Source organism: Nelumbo nucifera, chromosome 6 (genome assembly GCF_055504915.1).
Source record: "Nelumbo nucifera cultivar China Antique chromosome 6, China Antique-T2T, whole genome shotgun sequence".
In the NCBI taxonomy this organism is placed as follows: domain Eukaryota; kingdom Viridiplantae; phylum Streptophyta; class Magnoliopsida; order Proteales; family Nelumbonaceae; genus Nelumbo; species Nelumbo nucifera.
The window spans coordinates 4,704,133-4,720,939 of NC_142654.1; the positions used below are offsets into that span (position 1 = coordinate 4,704,133).

General features: G+C 36.8%; 1 protein-coding gene across 2 annotated transcripts; it reads right to left on the bottom strand.

Annotated features, from left to right (window-relative positions):
* Positions 1-1,186: 1,186 nt before the first annotated feature.
* LOC104586621 (uncharacterized) lies at positions 1,187-16,004 on the bottom strand. Of its 2 annotated transcripts, XM_010243910.3 has the most exons (6): positions 15,077-16,004; positions 3,677-3,729; positions 3,488-3,575; positions 3,265-3,363; positions 2,005-2,132; positions 1,187-1,866 (listed from the first exon to the last, which is right to left on the bottom strand). In XM_010243910.3, the coding sequence occupies exons 1-6, from the start codon at positions 15,773-15,775 to the stop codon at positions 1,830-1,832; spliced, it is 1,104 nt and encodes a 367-aa protein (XP_010242212.1). In that variant the 5' UTR covers positions 15,776-16,004; the 3' UTR covers positions 1,187-1,829. The 2 variants fall into 2 exon arrangements, with proteins under 2 accessions (XP_010242212.1, XP_088746234.1); XM_088890108.1 differs by lacking the exons at positions 1,187-1,866; positions 2,005-2,132 and adding an exon at positions 2,391-2,629.
* Between the last annotated feature and the right edge of the window lie 803 nt (positions 16,005-16,807).

Here is a 16,807-nt window from a genome sequence, read left to right on the forward strand (position 1 = left end):
TCCTTCAAATCAAACATAGCCTCATAGGTAAATCGTCTGCAATACATGAAGAGGAACATTAGTGATACTTCACTGTACTTTGTTTTATTCCCATGTACCAGATACAAATACACCACACATCTCTAGCATTGTGTCAGCCAGTCTAAGTGGCAAGTGGGTTCCAGAAGCATGTTGTAAGATGCACGTGTCCCAAGGAAAAAAAAGAAAGAACAAAAACAGATGCGTCTCTTATTGCCTCTTCAATAATAGTAGTAGTAGCCTAGTCGGAATGCAGGATGGATGAACTTTTGGGAAGTTATTTTGTTGTATACTTGTACTTGTTTTTGGATAAGATCAAGTGAAATGGAGTATGGAGTATGGAGTCCTAAGATCAAGTGAACCATTTTTGATTCACCACCGCTTTTTAACAACTTAATCAACTAGAGAGTCCCCCCTCAAAACACACACATACACTTTTCCCCATCTTTTACTGGCCAGTTAGATTTAATCCCCATCCCCATCCCCAATCATTACTTCCCACATATGAAAAATGGGTGGTTAGTTATCACATTACACCCAAGTGCTCTTCTAATAATTAAGAATTATAACTTGCTAAAGGTCCATTATCATCAAATCTCATAATTTCATTTCATCATCATTTAAACCATGTCCCAACTATACAGTATTGGTTACATGAATCATGATCCCCATTCCATTCTATCAAGTGTCATACCCTAAATCATTTTTCACTGCCTCAACCCATATCCTTGTTAGTCATCACTCATCAGAAAATATGAGAGCATAAGAAATTAATTGAAAGAACTCTTGATGCATAGAAAGTCATGATGCAAGCATGATTGTTCAGACTTTTACAAGGATGCTGGCCATTGTTTCTTACAAAACCCATGGTGCAAGCATGTCCTTTAAACAGGCTTTCAACAAGAAAAGACAATTGATTTCGATTTCACTTTGTTACAGAACGGATGAGTATCCAACATTTCCGATGAAGGAATAATCTCTAATGAATAGAGCTAAGGCAAATTTGGAAATCTGTGAATAAGAATCTGAACATCAGACCACTTGGGCTTTGTACTAGTTTCCACTTTCCAGCAGCCACTAAAGTGGCGATGATTGACACTCTCATGGTCCATGGACCAACCAAACTACCTTTTGCCTAAAGAACTTTAAAGCAATAGAATCAACCATAGTTCAACTCAAAACTTCTTATCATTTTCATTTAATCCTCATTGTCCATGATAACATAACCAGTAGAGAAGAATAGATGAATGGCACATCAAGTCAATGGTCAATCATGACTCCAAGTTAAAAAGGGTACACTAATGAACCCAGCAAATGAAAAGCCCAAAACTCGACAGGTTTCAGTCCTTAAAGTTAATTCTGCCTCTAGAATTGTTGGTGAAGTTAACACTGTCCAGATTTCTTTCAACATTATTTTACAACTCAATCATAAGAAACTAGGCGCCTAGCCGTTCACTTCTGTGGTTGTCATAACAGGTGACCTAAGTTCAGCCAATCAAAAAATGAATCTAAATTGTTAGCAAAAGAGGCCTAGTTTCTGGAAGCAACATATAATGTTGGAATTGGAGTAGTGAGAGTGGCCCGCTTTCCTCCGAGGCTTAGTTTTCATGCATGTCAATAAGCAACAACCAAAATGATGCCATTACAGTGGGAAAGTTGAAGAAATTAATTTAAGGCATAGATCCCATGAAAAAGCTATCCGAAGGAACACAAGCATCCAAAAATTCCTACATCCGTGCAAAACTTTGGGTTTCAGATACATGTATTGCTTAGGTTGAACAAGGATGAGTCGCAGTCGGCATACGTAGCCATTAGCTTGTGCATGATCTCAGCCTTCCATTCCTTTGCCTGTATGTGGGAAAATGTGGTTGGTGAGATATGGACTTAGAAGAGAGAGAAAGAGAGAGAGAGAGAGAGAAATGGCAAAGAAAAGGAAAAAAACAAAGAAATACGGTTTATGTTCACCAATTACCATCATTCACCTACCAAAACGAATCTTTCTTTTCCTGTGCTAGCAACTCCTCAAATGAGATGTCTGGAAATTCAGCATCTGTGCTTTCTACCAGCTGGTTTGAAGTAGCCTTCAGTTCCATGCGCTCTCCAATTTCAAGCATCTTTAGAGGAAGACAGAGTGAGAGAATTCAGAAGGATCAGTATCAAGGGAAACTTGGTTTTAACATGATGCAGTGGTACACTAAAATTTTCTCTGAGTTGAGAAGGAAGTGATCAGATTTGGTAAAACAATACCACTGGTTGCAATCTGGGGCTCTTAACTTACACAATGCAGACATTCAGAACAAGACCCATCATCACATACCAAAAATCAGTATATCAGATACCAGATGTTTCTAGGCCATCTGATTCATACATCATTTTCAGAACTTTCAAAACATTCAAATGACACTTTTTACCAATACATTTTTATAAGATTTTAAGCGGATTTTTGCCCCAGTAAATCTTCAAGGTGGGAGATATTGAATGGTCAATCTTGATGGTCCTGACCCCAGACTGTTTACAAGTCCTCTGTTCCCAGACCCATGCTTTTTCCATTCAATAAACTCAATAGTAGAGTGGATAATAGTAATCTGTACAACCCACCTGTATCTGCACCCTAGAAACTGGGACAAGTCAGTAAACTAACAAACTGAATCAAGTGTGCTACAACATTTTTTATTGTTAAAAATGAAAAAATATTTATTCAAGAATAGAGAAGAAATTACAAGAACTATCAATCCCCCCCACCCTAAAAAACATGCATAAAGAATCACATGGCAAAGGAGAAACGGAACCTAGCAGAACTAATGAAGAGAAAGAGCTGATATTTACAACTGATCCATAATATGAAAATACAACACATCCCTGCAGCCAACAATAAGCTAAAGAGTCAGCCATTATAATTGCAGACAAGAAAGAAGATGTTCAGATTGGATGTCATGTCAGAATCCCCTCTCAGCAATGATCACCATAATCCACCAATACTAGCCCCCATCCATCCAATAATTGTGCTCTGGCCTCTGGGTCCCCTTCTACCTTCACCCTTCATACACTAAGGGAATGAAAGAACCTGAGCCATCCCCCTGACTCTAATCAAAATGACTAGCCCGCATAACTTGCTTGTATTTACACCCAATAAACCAAGATAAAGTCAATGAAGTCCAACCATCTTTATAACCTAGATACTGAACTCCAAGATCAACAACTCATGGATGGATCACCAAAAAAACATAAAGAAAGCAGAAGTAATACCTTCTTATATGCTGGTGAGAGTTTAAGCTGCTGTTGGAGCCGATTATATACAAGTGCATCCTCCTCTAACCTCTTTTGTTCTGCTTCTAGTTTGTACATCTGCAGATATTAATATCTTAAATCCTCTTCCAGAAGTAACTAAAGAACGTATAAGAAATCACTGTCCACCTCATACTAGCATTCTAGCAGCCAGATATAGCACTATACCAGCAGCATAACCAACCTGCTGACAGAGGCGGTCAAATGAAGACCTATCTGCTTTGAATAGTAGAGCCTTCGTTATTGTAAATTTCCTTTGGATGATCTCAGACCTGTGGAACCAGAAAGGAGGCTGGAACCTTTTAGATTTGCAGATAAGATAGATAGTGAAGAAAGACGAGTAGCAGCTTGAAGGAAGATCTGGAATATATACTTGTGCTTTAATTCATTTCTAGCCTCAATCAAGCAATTTGCAAACTGACAAACCTGCATAAAAGGTGGCAGGCTAGTTTAATATCTGAGTTCAAACTTCAAAGATTAAATTTAATAGTTTGTAATGATATACTTGGGTCATGCATCCCATTGCAAATGAAATAAGAGCAGGTGAAAATACCATTTAACTTTTTAGCATTTTAGTACATGCTTTTACAGTACCTAAAATTTCAAGCAATCCTCAATTAAATCACAACCAAATCAGTACCTAAAATTACCTGTTTAATTGATGCTTATAATATAAATATCAATACTTAAACATGTTTTGTTTGCTCAGGCAATAAAGGAAACTGAACCACAATATTGAAAACTTTAAGGAGATCTAATTCAGTTGCCTAAGCAGGTACATACTAAATTAAAGACATAAACGAAATAACCTTAGTTCACTCAATAATGGTTTTAGGAATAAGGAGAGACAAACAGAGAAATAGATGCTATCCAAATTTCAAGAAATACATGTAAAACTTGAAATTGATTGCCTGCATGAGTAACTGCTTCAAGTCATTGACAACTTAGATATAAACATTTCTAGCTTCCAGAACATCTCCAGCCAACACCTTCAACAATTGAACCACTGCAGAAATAGTATTTTAGCACAAGGAACCTAACCTACTAAAGTCTCCGATGAAAGACTTGTCAGCTGACACTGACTGAAAATACAAGGAAACCAAATCCCCTTTTAAAGAATTATAGGTAAAACAAAATCATAATCTGCATCTAGGTAACTATTGCCATCATTTAACCATTTGATACAATGGATATTTCCTGCCTCCATCAGTAATCAATACATTCTACACAATTTTGAATTTTTGATTACCTATGACCTGGTTAATTGGGAAGTCCTCCGAAAAATACTAGAAAGACTGGGTTTTGGAGTTAGAAGGAGATCTTGGATTAAAGGATGCTTAAGTTCAGCTCATTACTCAATCCTAATCAATGGTGTAGCAAAGGACTTCTTCCCAGCTTGGAGAGGAATTAGGCAAGGTGACCCCCTATCCCCATTCCTATTTACCCTAGTGGCAGAAGTGTTAAGCAGAATGGTGGCAAAAGCTGATGGTCAATGCCTTATCAGAGGTTGAAGGGTAGGTAGAAATCAGGTGATTGTTACCCATCTCAAATTTGCAGATGACACCATCTTTTTCTGTGAAGGAAACAATGAGGAAGTGGTGGAAAATCTGAGGGTGCTGCTGAATAGTTTTGTGGGAGTGACAGGGATGAGGATAAATTGGACCAAAAGTGGAATTGTAGGGGGTCAATATGGAGGAAGGAGAATTAATAACATTTGTTGAGATCTTGGGGTGTGAGATCAGAAGCTGGCCTATCAGTTACCTAGGTCTACTTTTAGGAGGAAACCCTAGGTTAGTGGGGTTTTGGAAACCAGTTTTAGGAAGTTAGCCTTGTGAAAGAGGAATTATATTTCTTTGGGTGGAAGAATAACCTTGATTAGAGCCACACTGGCAAGCCCCCCCCCCACCTATTTACTTTCAACCTTTAGAATCCCTTCTAGAGTAGCAAGGTGCTTAGAGAAGTATATGAGAGATTTCCTTCGGGATCCAGGAGAGGAAAGGAAGGACCATTTGATCAAGTGGGAGCAGGTTAGCAAACCTAACGAACAAGGGGGTTTAGGAATTGGGAGCATCCTGATAAGGAACACAACTCTACTAGGTAAGTGGCTTTGGAGGTTTCCCTTTGAGGCCCCGTTCACTTTTCAGTAAGTTACTTACTCGGGTAAATGCAATTATCTAGGTAAGTTTTTCCTAGGAAACACTTATCCAAGTAAGTGTATTTACCCATGTTCTTTTATTTCCCTAGAAAAGGCAATGACCATTTTAGCCATAAAAATCCATTATTAAAAGGGGCGTTTTTGTCCCATTCAAGTGTTGGCAACTCTCCCCCCAAGTGGGAAAGTTATTTACCCACCTAGTAAGTGATACCCAGGAAAATAAACTTTCCCTGGTCCCCACATTAATCTGAAAAAAAAAAAGAACATGGGATTCTTGGTCAATGGAAATCAAAATCACATTGACCAACTTTCTCCCCTCTCAAAATCCAAAAAAAAGAACACCCCCTAAGAGCAACAGACTATAGCACAAAGTGATTGAGAGCATTCATGGGGTGGATGGAAATGGTTGAGATGCAAAAGTTTCCCCTCTCGGTTCTTTGGCTTCTCCTTGGAAAGCAATTCACGAAATCTACCCTACTTTCCACAATTCCATCCGGTTCAATATGGGACAAGGTAATAAAATTCTGTTTTGGGAAGATCTGTGGGTAGGGGAAACCCCACTTAATCTCTTTGCGCAATCAAACCTCAAGGGGGAGGTCATATCCATGTTGGGAACACCGTGTCCAAATGGTGTGAACTGGAACTTGGGCTTCAAAAGGGGACTAAGGGAAAATGAGTGTGAGTCTTTAATCCTATTGCTGGACCTTCTGGGGCAAATCCACTTGGACCCTTCGTTGGAAGATTCTAGAATCTGTGTAGGCTCTCCAGACGGTCTCTTTTCTTGTTCTTCTTTCTTCAGAGTACTTGCTTCCCCCAACCCCCTAGGTGGGGATTTCCCTGTGAAAGAAACTTGGTGCAAGCCTATTCCCCCGAAGATTCAAGCCTTCTACTAGGAAATATTCCTTGGTAAGGTAAACACTTGTGATATGTTGCAGAGAAGAAGGCCATGCATTTGCCTTTCTCCTCATATGTGCTCTTTGTGTAAGGAAAGTGGTGAGACCCTATCTCATTAATGATATCCTTTTCTTTTGTGCTTCAAATTTGGAAATTCTTTTGTACTCTCTTTGGCTGCAAGTGGGATCCCCCTCGAGATGTGGCAGGACTCTTCAACCGTGACTTCTTGAGACAACGAAAGAAAAGAGGGATGGTAATGTGGAAAGCAACAAAGGCAGCAATTTGTTGGGTAGTATGGGAAGAGAGGAATAATAGGATTTTCTTGGAAAAAAGCAGAACAGTAGAGGGAGTGATTGATAGCATCAAGGTGAAAGTAGCTCATTGGATAAAATCCTCGGATAGATTTCAAGTCTTCTCAATCACAGGCATTCTAAGAACTTGGTCTGAAGTAGTACAATCATCGAGAGTAAGAGATAAAGCAAGGCTGGAGTGGAAACCACTAGAAGGCAATAAAGTGAAACTGAATTTTGATGGGAGCTCCTTTGGAAATCCAGACCTTTCAGGTGTAGGAGTATTCAAAAATTCTAAAAGGAGGATATTGGGTATGTTCTCAAGACTGATTGGCACCGGATACTCATTGAAGGCTGAACTTTTGGCATTATTACAAGGTCTAAAGCTAGCCAAACAGTTAGAATACAAACATGTTGAGGTAGAAGGGGACTCTCAAGTAGTAATTTCCTGGGCAGCAAACAGAAGCCATACCTCGTGGACGTACAAACATGTGATTAGGGAAGTGGAGAAGATTGCAAAGGAGGTTGAGGCTGAATTTAAATGGGTCCGAAGGAGTGCAAATGGGCTAGCTGATTGTTTAGCAAAACAGGGGGGCATTGAGACAACAATTATTTTGGGCTGCACTGTAATGAGGGATAGAATAGAGTGATTTAAGGGATCAACAGTCCCATCACCAAGTTGTATAAACTGTTTACAATCTGAAATTTAAATAAAATACATGTTTACTGATAAAAAAATGAGGAACTTAGGATTCAAGGGGAAATTTGACTTCCTCTATTAAATTGTTTATATTTTATAGAGCAAGACTAAGAACCAATTTACACCCTTTGAAAGCTAAAGAAGTCTAGTACAAACCACTGGGTAGTGCTCTGCATTTCATAACAGTATATTTATTAATAACCCCCTCCCCTCTCTTTTCATCAACAGGTTTGACATTTTTCACCTTCCATTTCTATGCATTTGGCTACAATCCATCTTAAAAGTAAAATCTTAACTTTATCAAACATCAAGGTTTTATGCTGTTTAAACTTTAAAGATAAAATAATATACTCTGTGAATTGTAGATGAGATAAAATCACCCACTCCCTCCTTGCTTATTAGTTCAGAAAATTTAATGAGAAAGAAATTTGGTCCTTATTCCAGGTACTTAAATTGATGGTATCACTAGACACCAAGAAAGTAGGGGTAGAGGGAAACTCCAAGGTGGTTGTTAGATGGTTCAATGAAGGTGCAGAGGGACCTTGGGCCTTCTATCACCACAGATGAAGCTAGAATTCTAGATCTAGAACAAATATCTTATGGACACTTCTGAATGTACTCTATGGTGTTAACACTTCTAAAATATGTAAAATGGTATGTTATAACCTTTAAGAAATCATTCTATTAAAAATCTGTACAATTTAGAAATTTGATTATATTTAGCAATATATAAATCTTGAGAAATGACACTTAGCTTCAAAACTACATATAAACACATGATATAAGCATATTATATGAGATATTGTATTCATATCTGCGTCCAGGTTTTAAGAAATGAAGAGTCATATCTCCATTCCCCATATCCCTATATGGGCATCATAGTATCGGAAAACTCTATGCCTGATAATTTGGCCTGATACCTCTTTATTGAAGTGTAGAAAGAGAGAAACAGATGCAAATGTTTTTATTGTAATTACTAATCTTTATTAAGAGTGAATATGTACAAGAAGCCAAGAATCACCAAAAATAGATTGGCTTATATCACCTATTCCTCTACTACACACATCAGTTACACAATCACAAATTACAATTGAGCCAAAAAAAAATCATCCTATTTATTTCACCCCTTGTTTGGCCAAAGCATCATAAAGAAGAAAAAGATGCATATTTGAAGATAAATATCATGTAAAAGGGAACGTGGTTGCTGATATTTGCCAAATGATTGCAGATTGGATTCTTGCTCACCAACAGTTTAAAGATTTCAAGGAGAGGCTTTGGCTTTCCTTGAGTTTAAACAATGAGGGATGAATTGTAACTGCTTTTTTCTGGGTAAGTGAATGAAGGATTTCATTCCTAAGGAAAAGATTCCCTCAAAAATTACAAAGGAATAACAGAATGAGTAGGGGATAAAACAAATCAGAACTCACTAATCGCTATGGAACAAAAGACGGACCAAAAATGATGATTATCTCATCCCATTTCAAAGAAGTTTAAATTGAACCATTCAAATTACCTTAAGATCAGAGTCTGCAAGATAATAGTTCTTTCTACTTTCCCAATAATGGCCTTCAGTGAAAGGTACATGGACTTAAAAGTCCTCTAGTAATCAAGATTTTATGTGCTCTTGTTTTAATTCTTTTCTGTCATTTGGTGAAATCTCACAACCAATAGATTGTATCTTCTTTTTTATTTAATGAAAAATTTTTACTTTTTCTATAAAAAATAAATACTACTTTGAACAAGTAAAAATTTAGAAACCAAAAATACTAATTTCCATAACATGCATGTTATTCTTATTTTTGCCATACCTCTCCCAAACGCTTGATCTAATCTCCTTGTCTAACTAATTCAACCGATATCTAACAGTACCAAAACTATGGTAATTGAATACCTATTAGCATAAAAAGAGTAGCAAACAGATGCATCAATATCAAAACTAACCTAATAGAAATTTACTGTTATTCAAAATAAAAGCTCAAGCTATCATGTGCTTAAACTTTCTATAAATAGATATTGGGTAAAAAAATTACACAAAAACCACTATTGGGAATCCTAAAACAGAGATAACTCCCTTAGTAACTTCTTCCTCATCAAGGCAATTGTCCCTGTATGCTAGCATTGATCAAATGTGAGTAAGATAGAAAAACCCACTTCTTAACTTCTTCCTGTTGAGATTTATTTATAGTTTTCCTGGTTTTCTGACTTGTCAGGAAACTCATCCATATCAAACAGGAACATTGTTTCTTGATCACTCCCACAAAGTTCCATCTCATCATGTTATCCTCGGGTCCTAGTCAAGTACAGAACACTCAATGTGGAAAAGCTACTGCAAATGTGCTATGCTCTGTCAAATTAACTTCGAAATTTTAATTCATAAAAATTTTGTGGTAGATCATTAATATAACTAAGATAAGAGCAAAAACTATAAAGGTCAAGAACCACCACAAGCATCATAACTAACTTTGTTTGCTAAGGAAAAAAATGAAACAAAAACCAAAACCAAGGGTGATGACTAAATGGCTTAAAGAGGGAGATGGCAACAATGTTTTTTTTACAAAACTGCAAGAAACGAAAATAATCTGATACTTAAATTAGTTTGGATGAAGTATGGTTGAATACTTCAAGAGAAATTTTGCTCTTAAGTAATTCCAAAGGTGCCATCAAGAAGAACCATAGAAGCTTTTTTTTTATCAATAAAACCATAGAAGCTTTCAACAGCACATTTCTTTTCCCCAAGGTGCTTCGTAACATATGAAACCCCAATTAACCCCCACCCCGAAACACACATATAAGGTAGAGTGCTAAGATTTTTCTTTTCAATTGGTATCAGTCCCATCAGTATTATTTTACTAGCAAACAAATTAATTCCATGAAAAAACTATGACCATGTGTACCAGAAATTCTTCAGTCATCCTCTATGTACAGTAGGATCCTAATGAAAGTCCAAAGCAGCGTTTTCCATCTTTTGGGAGACTAAGAAAAAAGGATCCTCTATCTCTTTCTTATTCACTGTAGTGAAAAGGGTTCCACTTACAGATCATCAATGGCATAACCTTTAAACTAGTAGAAGTAAAAGGAATATTACCTGCCTAAAAAGCATCTTAAGATGCTTTTAAGTTGATGCTGGTTGCTGAATGTTAACTTGGGTAAGACTGTCTTGGTGGTGAGTTTAATGAGTGTAGGAAACAAGGAGCTTTGCTGACTTGCATGTGAGGTTGATAACTGGCTCCCCAGGTGAAATCATGAAAGAGAGAAATTATATCTTGGTTGGGGCCAGTATCCCACTGGTTAAAGCAACTGTAGCCAATCTACAAGTCTACTATCTTTGTCCATTTAATTTAGAGGTTTACAGACACCAATGATTTTTTTTTTTTTGTTTGGAAGGGGAAGCAATCCCAACTCCCAAGAAAGAAGACCTGTAAAATGGTAGAAAATAGACTCATAAAGGGAAATAGCTTGAACAATGGAAATTTAAGAGAAACAAGACTCCCTTAGGCAAATAGCTTTTGGAGATTCTCATATGATCCAATTACTTGTCATCAGTTGTTGTAGGAAATATGTTATGGCTCCAAATGATTGGGGTCTAAAACATTGTAAAGAATGATTCCATTGCCTTTGAGGATCTATTAGAAGCCAGCTTCCATTTGGCCCTTTTATATGAATATGATATGGATGTTGGGATCACATTAAATCCTGGAAAAATCTTCTATTTAGGTCACTCCTTAGTTTCATCTTTGTACATTCCTCCTCATCTCTTTAGTACTTTTTAGTACTTTTAGTTACAAAGACAGTTTTCTTTTGGATTTCCTATCTCTTTCTAATGATCCCTTTGCTTTCCCTCCCTCATTGAAATTCCATTTCTTTAGAAATCAATGCTTGAAAATTCATAATCATATCATGAAGCATAGAAAATTGAACTGAATCATATATAAATAGTAAGATTATTTCTGGTTTTTCAAAAATTTACCAAAAGTTAAAAATATGTCCTAAAACTTTAAATATATAGAAAATGATTTTAAACCCATTTCAAATCCAGATCCACCATATTAGTAATTAATACAACAAAGTGTCAAAGCCTACCAGTCATACAGTGAAAGCAGTATAAGCATAAGATGATACAATCAAATTTGACATTAAATTCAATTGACCCATACTGGATTCCTCTTTAATTTACATATATGGGAAATTAAAGTCAAAAGGCTTTTTAAGTAGGTTTCAGATAACCCAAATAAGTCTTAGTCTAGTAAGGATCTTAAAACAAAGGCCTTAGAAAAGTTTAAAAAAGAATTGACAAAGTATAACACTAGATTTCGTACAACTTAATTTGCATGAATGGGATAACTTGCAAGATTCAAATGAAAAATCATTCAAATTTTTCAAAAAAAGAAAGATTATATTATAAGATCCAAATTGGATCGACTATCAAAAAAAATCCAAATTGGATCCCTTGGAATTCATAACTAAAGTAACTGGATTGTATCATAAATTGTAAGATTTTGACAACTATGTCAGAAACATTAGAATGTGGAAACTGATGAATAACCTCCCCCTTATACTTAATCATGTCTTCATATCCTTGTCTACCCTGACTCTAGAATGTGGTCTTCCCCTAATAATAAGTCCTATAAAAGTATCTTAATCATGATTTGTCACAGATTGATTTATAGTGCTCTGCTCCATCAAAGCAAATAATTTTTTTGGGCCACCATGTTAAAGAAGATTATGCTTTGATTAGCTTCAAATTAGATTATTAGAGTCCATGGCCCACCAACCTCACATAAATATGCCCTTAAGATTGACTAGAGTTAGCTAACATGTGTACATTCATAGCCTAGCAGTTATGGGCCTACTTTCTGATCCTATTTGGTTCAACTTGTTCTCTTTAAAGTTGGGGATCATGCAAGAAGTTGGGTAAATGGTTCCTAAAGGAAAAAGAAAGATTTTATAAAGTGCAAATGATGGCAAGAGGAACATTTGGGAATATCAAAATAAAAGAACTCTCAAAAAAGAAAAAAATGCCTAGATGGAGTTACTGAGAATATTGCTCGCTGGGTTTCCTTGTGGATCTCAATCCTCTACATCATTCTAGAGAAAAAAAAATCCAATGGGCATCAATTAGAAATATTATTGGATTAAAGATTACTATTTGGAGCCTGTTTCTAATTGGATGTAGTGGATCCTTCCAACAATGGATGTAAAGAGAAGCTAAACATTGATGATTGCTCCCTTAATAACCCAGGATTCTCTACTAGTGGAGTTAGAAGGGATGATTTGGGAGATCAAACTATGCTACCCTAAGGGCCATCATATTAGTGCTGGTGGCTCCTTTAAGTCATAAGCACTCAACCTCTTTGAAGGTCTTACTACTTTGAAGAACAACATTCCCAGCCTGTAATCATGAAAGGGCACTCCAAGAGAACAAATGAACATCTTTTTCTTGAGTTCTTCACTTGTATACAACTTGCATGCCCTTTCTTCTTATTTTTATATTGAATATGGTAAGCATTACCAATCCAAAAAAACAAAAAAGAGAGCATTTACAATGTTCTTTATCCACGTTATCTGCAAGGAACTCAAGCTGGTTTAAGTATGCTTAAAAGGTTATGCAAGATAAATGAATATGGCCATTGGTGAGTGAACCACATAATAAAAAAAAAGACTACATAATACCTTTAATTAAAATGATAGAAGAGGGAACCTTAGAAAAAGTGGGCTTTAAAGAAAGTCTTTGTTCATGATGCAGATATCATAAACCACATAATTAAATCCTTTAATTCATTATATGATTTCTGAACATGGACACAAAGGTTAAGACTTTGACGTGGATACAGGGTGTTCACCTAGGTAAACCCCAAAATCTTTAATCAAGAACACAAATACATATGTGTATGTGGGGTAGGGTACAAAACTTGTGTTTGACACATTTCAAGTTGAAACTGACATATTAGAAATCTTTAGGTAGCCTATATGCAATGGCCAATCATAAAAATAGATAGTCTTTGTAAAATCCATTGCACCAAAAGTGTAGATGCAGCCATCCACTCCACCCATCATGCATCCATCTATAGAAGATAAGATAAGATGCTACTAAGGAATAAAGACCAAGATATTTTGATAATTGCTCAAGTGAGATGAACCAGTCTCAAAATGTCACTCCAAACAATGAAGGTCAAAAACATTGGGAAATATCCCAATATACCGAATAACTCATATTGTCCTCTTGAAGCCCTAGATTAGACAAAACATACTTACCAAAGCCCAGGTATGGATTGCACTAGGAAGGCAATGTACTATCAAGTAAGAAACTCCGGAGCTATATCTTTAGAAGAGAACTCAAGGCAGTCCTTTTGGAGCATGCAATACCCACCAAGGCTGCATTCTCCCCTTAGACAACCATACTTGAAGATGTGGGGTCCGTTGGTTATAAGAGTCTTTTTCAAGTTTAAAAAAATAAAAGCTTGAGATTCCTTTCTTTCCAAGTAAACCAACAAAATAACAAATAATAACCAACTAACCATTCCCCAAGACTCAAAGAGAGCAACCAACAATAAAGAAGAGCTTCACAAAACAGTGGACCACTCCATGCAGCATGAAAAATAGGAAGCAATAGAAATACCAGGGGAAAAAAGGAAAAGATGATTCATCCATTCCCCCTACAGCAGTGAGATCTCACTCAAGTGCTATCCATATCATCATCATTTTAGCAGATAACACAATAACCTTTCAAAGATGAAACCTTCTTGGTTTGGCGCTCAGAAAGACGAAAGCACCTGTGGTTGTGAGGATAAAAAGGAAAACATGGAAAGGAGGTTCACATGCTCTTAGCATTTATACTTTCCATATTGATGCTCAAAGACGTTTTACTCTTCCATGTTTTTCTCTTTGGTTATAAATATTAGAATGAAATTGATAAATCTTAGCACCAAATCACAAAGATGTTGGTTAAGTGCCCATGGTTAGGAATATTTCATGTCTACGTCAAGAGAAGCTTCAATTAGATGCCCCAGAACAAGAACTATGGCTGATGGATAATCCTGCTTATATGCATTTTATCGCACAGAGTAGCTGTTCTTAGACTCAAAACCGTTTTCTAATGTTTGTCAACACGAGATTTTACCACTACACCAAGCAATGTCCCCTACTATAAATACTACAACAATAAAATCTATAATCATCAGAGAAAGAGGGAATAGGTGGAGGTTTCTGGTAAAAGCCCAAAAATGTAAATATGATTATCTGAGAATTATTTCACTTAAAGACAAAAAGAATACCTACCATCTTAGAGATCACAGAAGATCCTAAAAACATTGTATAACATTATATATCTTCAAAATGTAAGTCAGGGCAAGCATGATAGATATTCACTCTTCGAAAAGAATAGAATCTTCTATTGATTTAAATGAGAAAGGTTTACTACGATGACGATAATGATGAGCTTCACTGGAAACTGTATTTCCCTAAAAGAAGATGATTAAACCAAAATTTCTTTCTTTTCCACCATTAGTTATTTTCTTGCTGCCTCGTTGGCGTGGGTAAGAGCAAGTACAAAGTTAACACATATTGAAATTTGAACAAATATATATATATATATATATATATATATATATATAGTTATAAATATTTACCAAATCTGCATGACTAACAAAGGAAGGGGAACCAATGGAAAATTTTATATCACCAATAATCAAAATGAATTTCTTCAAAAGGACCCTGTATCGGTGAAGAAAGTTTGACCTGAGCCAACGTTAAGGCCTTCGAGTCGTTAGATTTCACAAGTTGATCATATTGCTGCTTGATCTTCCTCTGTGTCACACTGGACGAAGATGTGAATGGATACAAGCAGTCAAAACCATGCTTGTCCTGCATTAAGGGTACCTGGCTCTCAAGGCACTCATCCTCGCCACTGTCCTCCGCTCGGAAATTTTGCTGCTGCTTCTTCTTGGCCCTCTTCTTCTTCTTCTTTTTATCGCTTTGGTCACCACTTTTGCCACAATCCTTGTCAATAGGATCGCCACCCTCCTTACCCAACTCTGACCCATCAGAAAGCAACCTCTCCGGTGCCTTCCCACCATTGCCGACGGTCAGATGAGAAGGGACGGAAGAAACTAGAGAGGCCCATTTGGAAGGACTGGAGGTGAGAATCTCTACAATCAGTGGATGGTTCTGATGGGTCTCACTTTGCTGCTGGGCTTTATTTATATCGTTAGAGAGAGGACATCTGTAGATGGAGAGCGAATTTGGGGATGATTTTCCATCCTTATTCTCTGTTCTCTTCAATCTCTTATGCATAACGATGAACAGAAAGCAAAGAGAGAGGAAACAAAGAACGAAGAACTGAATATAGAACATGGGTTGGTGTAGTTGTTGACGATATTCCACGAGAGACGAAGAACTGAAGAAAATGGATGACAAAGTGGACGTTGCTATGGCCATTGAAACGCGTCATCACATGGAAAAGATATCCAGTAGGTAATAATAACAAAGAAAACGAAGAGACAATCAGACAAAGAGAGCAATTCAAGAATTCACGACCCCTCTTCTCCTGTTCTCCGAAGAATTGATGTACATATATAATAATCGGATGAAGCAAGTATTTTCTTTTCCTTCCACCCCTGAATCCTTACGCTGTACGAGTTAAAGCTCCCCGAGATGGAACAGGAATGCTAATATCACAGATACGGTGCATTTTTTAATTGTACTAGCCGATAGAAGCGTTACACGTAGTAGTTAATAAACCGGAGACCAAAGGAACCGGTTGAATTTTATATATTTTTTTAATTTCTTCCTCTCAAAAGCCACTCTTCCGTCTCCACGGGACCACGGTTCATTTTTGTAACTCTGAACTACAACGGTGAAGCTAGCAAAAGCAAAACCCTGAAAATGGAAGGATTCTGCTTGCCTGGTCTACATGCGTAGTGTTCCCGTGGAGAACACATACTAACTTTGTACAGCACCACTTTTGAGTTTGAATACGTGCAAAGAACACAGTGGAGAACAAATTCTTTAGGCTTTGAAGTTTGAACCAAATCCAACTTCAACGTGGGCTCATTATATGGGCTAATGGACCCATCGTTCATTAAGTCATGGACTTTTGACCCTTACTGATCCTTAAACTCCATCGTATAATGTAGACCATTGATGAGGCAGGGAAAAGAGGAATCTTTGTAGATAAATAGAGGAAAAAGAAGTGTAGTGTAAAATAGAATAGGTAGGGTGGTCGAATTGCTTGCTCACCAGAACAATACCTCTCCAACCTTTGGATTGGAATAAGTGCCTTTGTTGATTCCACTTCGAGGATCGGGGTCCACCAATTAAGATTGATGTTTAGGATAATAATTTTCATATCCAATTGTTATATATTTAAAACCATCTAAATCTACAAATTAATTGTTATATAAAATAAAAGAAGCGTGTAGTTTGCAACTTTGCATCATTCAATTCTTTTGGGCCCACTTTCTCCGAAAA

Excerpts from the sequence above, each read along its gene's own strand:
- LOC104586621 (XM_010243910.3), bottom strand. The coding sequence starts at position 15,775 with ATGGCCATAGCAACGTCCACTTTGTCATCCATTTTCTTCAGTTCTTCG. Across the intron at positions 2,133-3,264 it reads TCTCACCAGCATATAAGAAG|ATGCTTGAAATTGGAGAGCG; the intron begins GTATTACTTCTG and ends CTTCCTCTAAAG. Across the intron at positions 1,867-2,004 it reads GAAAAGAAAGATTCGTTTTG|GCAAAGGAATGGAAGGCTGA; the intron begins GTAGGTGAATGA and ends TCCCACATACAG.